At 48.2% G+C, this 5,160-nt stretch overlaps 1 protein-coding gene across 1 annotated transcript in view; it reads left to right on the top strand.

Annotated features, from left to right (window-relative positions):
• LOC113206863 (glucose dehydrogenase [FAD, quinone]-like) overlaps window positions 1–5,160 on the top strand; it is a 65,820-nt gene that overhangs the window by 22,746 nt on the left and 37,914 nt on the right. The window contains exons 6-7 of the mRNA XM_052265442.1: window positions 570–674; window positions 4,484–4,776. Coding sequence (XP_052121402.1) covers window positions 570–674; window positions 4,484–4,776 — 398 coding nt within the window. The remainder of the gene's footprint in view (window positions 1–569; window positions 675–4,483; window positions 4,777–5,160) is intronic.

Below are 5,160 nucleotides of genomic sequence, written 5' to 3'. Positions count from 1 at the left end.
TCCTCCTCCTCCTTGCTTTTTTGAGCAGTGTGTAGTTTGGCGTAGAACACAGAGCGCGCTACTGTTCGACTACTTAGCGTACACAAGTGCGAAACTCCGTCGGTTCAAATCATGGCGGTTCCGCGACGCAGCCTGAATTCCAAGCAGAGGGAATCAGATCCAAGCCGCCGTCCCGAAATCCAAGCAGGCGGGACCGACCGTCTTGAATTACAAACCGAACTGGGGGATTTCAAGCGGGGCTACTTGGAAAACGTACTGGTTTTCAAGCCTCCAAATGAGGGTTGCTTGTTTTTACCCGATCGGCTTAAAAACTGGTATTCTCAGCTTGAAAACCAAGCTGACGTTTTTTCCGTGTTAAGGCATGTCAGTTTGCATTTGGGCTAAATACAAATTGGGGATACTCAAGAGGAATTTTAAAAGACACCTTGCTGCCAAAGCCAAGCTTTGTAACTCGAGAAACTTCGAAAATATGCAAAATCAAAAAAGTGCGCCGGTAATTTTGATTGGAAGTGTAAAAGTTATCTGTGTGAGCTCATCACTCTCCTCTGCCACACCGGCTGTTACAACAGGATCATTTTGCAAGAGCAAGGAAGGAGGTTGTTTTGACAGCTGGTTCATTGTATACGCCGCATCTTCTCATGTTGTCCGGAATCGGGCCTTCAAAACACTTACAGGTTGGTATTGTCATCACAGAAAACTAAACAACCTGGAAGGGGAAATCGAGGGGTCCCCCACTTCCAAAATAGGTGTACAACGAGTTGCTGAGTTGGCGAGTTGCCGCGAGTAGGGCGCGAGTTGGGATCAATTTTTAGAGAGTTTTGCGCGATTTTGGCGCGAGTTTTCGCGATTTTCACGAGAGTTTTCGCGAGTTATCGTGAGTTTTCGCGAGTTGTCGCGAGTTGAACGCGAGTTGTCGCGAGTTGAACGCGAGTTAGGCGCGAGTTGGGCGCGGCTAAGTGTACAACGAGTTGACGAGTGGGGGACCCCTCGGGGGAAATAGTAGGAGAGGGCTGTCGTTTACCCGAAACTTCTAAAACATTGACTTAATCGCTTAAAATTGATACTTGTCTGAAATTCCCCCCCCCCCCCAAAAAAAAACAAAACAACAACAACAAAGTAATATTTGTGTTAAAAGAAACTCGAAATTTGCATTCCTTCACGAAAAAAACAAAAACAACCGAAGCGGATTCGCTCCACCAGCTAATCGATCCATACGTGCAACCATATAGGCTAGTCTTTTGGGGAAGCGAAAGAGATATGCTTTTCACGGACGCGTCGTAATACATTCGCTTGAATTTGGAAAGGTAACCGAATAATTTTCTGGAATATCCACGTGAGCTATTATAACCGATTATTGACTGTAGCAGTCGATTATTGACTCTGGGAGCCAACAATGTTCCTACCATCTGCATATCCATCAGAGAAAATAATGGACCTACACTCAATTGACGGTACAATAATAATCGGTTAGAATAGCCTGTACAGCAATTCCAGAAACTTATTACGTTATCCCCGGGTGAATAAAAGAGGTGATCCGAGGGCCCGGCCCAGTTAACTGGTTTTTACTGATGTTCAGCTACTTGTAGCTGATGTTAACAGAAGCGGAACTGCGTTGAGCTGTTCAAAAGCTAAAGAAGTTGAGTTTCAGCTGAATTTACCTGACCGCTTCATCGGATCAGCTTTTTTTTTTCACCCAGACTGTCCCAAATACCAGCGAATGTATAAGCTGGCAGAGGAAATCTTTTTTTCGTGACTTTTACAAAACTCCTTGCAGATAGAGAGTAGTTAGGAAGAGTATCAAAATGGCCGCCACAGAGTCAAACCATCAAGGGCTTTTTTTTTCATAAGTAAATAGTAATAGCTTTTCCACAGCCACAAGATTGTTGCTGGTCTATCAAATTTTTTCTTTTTTCGATTTCTTTACGATAGCTGACCGATAAAGATTTTTGCCCTAAGAAAACAAGCAGGCCCGCCCTTCCGCCAAACGGAGTGGCCAGCTCCGCTTCGCTGCGCCGCCAACTCCGTTCGGCAGGGGCCGGGCCTGCTTGGCCTGCCGGCAGCGATAGTCGGGCCTGCGACCCGACCGTTTCTATCACGCAATTTGCTGAAGAACATAATCAAATGATGTAACGGGCCTTCGGCCCGCTAAAACCCGTCGTCTTAAAAATTTGCCCCGGAGACATGAGAAAGAGATGTAACAGTGAAACACCGCGACTACAACCTACCCTTCCGCATAGAAAAAGTTTTTTGGGGGGTTGGAGGGGGGAGATTCTTTCCTATTCTGCGGTTTTTAGGCCTTTTTCTACAACTTCTTGTTCATTACATCAATTTTCAGCTTATTATCGTCCAAAAGACCCAATGGCTCTACTTCGACGAGTTACCCATTAGGGCAACATGAAAAAAAAAATAATTAAAAAATACTTTTTGGGAGAATTTTTGAACCTTGGATACCCGTACGAAATGAATTTGCCTCATAGGTGGATCTTACTCATACACTCTCGAGACATCGCTGAGCTAGCCTATTGTCAGTTTGGAACGTCAATCGAGTCCACTTTTCGTCAGCGTTGAGTTACTTCTGATCCAAAGCCGAGCCCTCCCAGAGCTGCTTTCGTTGGCTCCATCGTGGATCCACAGAGGTGCCAAGATGGCTACTTTGTCTCGAAAAGTAGCCTTTCCTGTGCCATGACTGATCCATGCTAAAGCTATCGTGGAGACAAAACGGGGAACTGTGGCTGAGATGGTTGAGACAAACTCAAACCATCATTGAGACACTCTTTCACCGAATGTTGATAAATGCTGCGCGCCCACATATGGACGCTGGTGAGAAGTGAACCTCCGACCTACCAGTTGAGAGTCTGTCTCGCTAACTGCTTGGCCAGAGCGGAATGATAGAAGGACGTGTGTCACCGGCTGCACCGGTCCCGCACGTAGCGACGCTGCGCAGACTCGCTGGAGACATCTCTGAGACACACTTGATCCATCGCACTCTGACAAGGGTGGGGGAGTGGTAGCGCTCGCCTATCTAGCGGGCTGATGCAAACGACCTCGTGTCTGTGTGTCTGTCTGTGTGTCTGTCTGTTCCACAAGAAGGAGATGTGCTAGAGACTTAAAATTTTCAGGAGATCTTAAGGTTCACTCCCACAAAACAAAACGCCTACGGCAAATCCTGCCAGCCACCCCTAAGGAGCTGAAAGGGGGTATCGAAGAAAACAGGAAAGGCCAAAAAAGTTGGGAAACCTATTTTTTTTATGGTCTCCTAAGGGGTAATATTAACTTGAGAAAAAAGAGCCCTTTGGGCGAAAATTTCGTCCGTTTTGCTCTATCTCTAACCGTTTAGGCGCTAGAGGGTCTTTTTTGACGGAAATGAGCTTAAAATTGCCATAGTGAACAATAAGTTGTAGAAAAAGGCCTAAAAACCGCAAAATATAAAGGAAACTCCGCCCCCACCCCCAAAAAACGTTTTCTAAGCAGAAGGGTGGGTTGTAGTCGCTGTGCTTCACCGTTTCATCCCTTTCTCGAGTCCTCGGGGCAAACGACATGTTTCAGCGGGCCGAAGGCCCGCTGCATCATTTGATCATGTTCTTCAGAAAATCGCGTGACAGAAACGGTCGGGCCGCAGGCCCGACCATCGCCGCCGGCAGGCCAAGCAGGCCCGGCCCCTGCCGAATGGAGTTGCCGGCGGAGCGAAGCGGAGCTGGCAACTTCGTTTGGCGGAAGGGCGGGCCTGCTTGTTCTCTTTCTTCTCATTTCGTTTATTGCACGGACATTCCGTCTCTTTATTGGCTGAGCGATTAGCGAAGCCTATTACTCCAGTGATGATCAAAAAGTTTCGCGTCTGTCTGTGTGTCTGTCTGTCATCACGATAACTCGAGAACGAATTGAGCTAGCGACCTGGGATTTTCAGGGTCGTTTTGTATCATAAAAAGACAGATGACGTTCAAAGTAGAGCATTCTAGCTCAAAAATTGGATTCTAAAAAAATCAAAAACCACAGGTCCCCAAAAATGACGTTTTTTAAAGATATTTTTTTAAAATGTTTCCCAAGGGGAAACTCATCAGAGTAGAGCCCTAAGGGCGAAAATTTCGTCCGTTTGGCTCCATCTCTAACTGTTGAGGCGCCAGACACTGTTTTCCACACGGAAATGACCCCAAACCATTTCAATGTTTTTTCTCAAATATTTCATGGTCTCTGAAGGGTCAACTCGTCAAAATAAAACCCTGGGGAGCTAATTGTGACTTTTGGGGCCGAAGGTCTATTTACGTCTCTTTCTTTTGCCCGACTCGGGTGTCAGCGCCGCAGGCCTAGGTAGATGTATGCCAGGCGCGTAACAGTGTTTCGTGAGATATCGCGAAGCCTGTTACTTGAGACGTGGTCTGGCGTACATCTACCTAGTTTCTACTGTTGTCCGACAGTCGTACGTCAGTTCTCTGCTTCTAGGGAAATTGATTTGCTGCTTCTAGATCATTTTCGAAACCTATTCCAGGAGGCGAACATCCCCATAGTCGCCGACCTGCCGGTGGGCGAGACGCTGCAGGACCAAGCTCGCGCCACCGGCGCTGAGTACACGTGCAGGCCACCGCTCTGCATGGTGGACTGGAGGAGCAGCCAGCGCGATCTAGATGTGTATGAGCGCACGCGCCGCGGCCCACTGGCCGCCAACGGAGTCGCGGCCCTGACCGCGTTCTTCCATTCGGGAAAGGGGTCCCAGGTCGGGCCGCCAAAGCAGCCCGACGTTCAACTATTGTTCTTTGGCTCTGCGAGGGGCACCGGAGAAAGGTCTGCTACTTTTACCTTTCTGCATGCACAAGTCAGGCAACTGTCATGTTTTACACTGTCCCACTCATTCCGACACTTTACGCGCTGGCACCCTACTCGCCAAGTTAACATGTGGGTGGGGCTAAGGCGGGCCTTTTCCGATTTTAAAAACATCCTCCTCAATCACATTTTCAGAGCAGTTTCCGAAAATAACTTTATTATCTATTTCCGAAGTGATATTCAGGTCGCAACTTAGCCTCACATATGGAAACAAGCAGGCCCGCCCTTCCGCCAAACGGAGTTGCCAGCTCCACTTCGCTGCGCCGGCAACTCCGTTCGGCAGGGGCCGGGCCTGCTTGGCCTGCCGGCGGCGATGGTCGGGCCTTCGGCCCGACCATTTCAGTC

Source organism: Frankliniella occidentalis, unplaced genomic scaffold (assembly GCF_000697945.3).
Source record: "Frankliniella occidentalis isolate FOCC.00 unplaced genomic scaffold, Focc_3.1 Scaffold27, whole genome shotgun sequence".
NCBI classification, from domain to species: domain Eukaryota; kingdom Metazoa; phylum Arthropoda; class Insecta; order Thysanoptera; family Thripidae; genus Frankliniella; species Frankliniella occidentalis.
The sequence above is the reverse complement of the archived record's forward strand: the minus strand, read 5'-3'. Positions and strand labels throughout refer to the sequence as shown.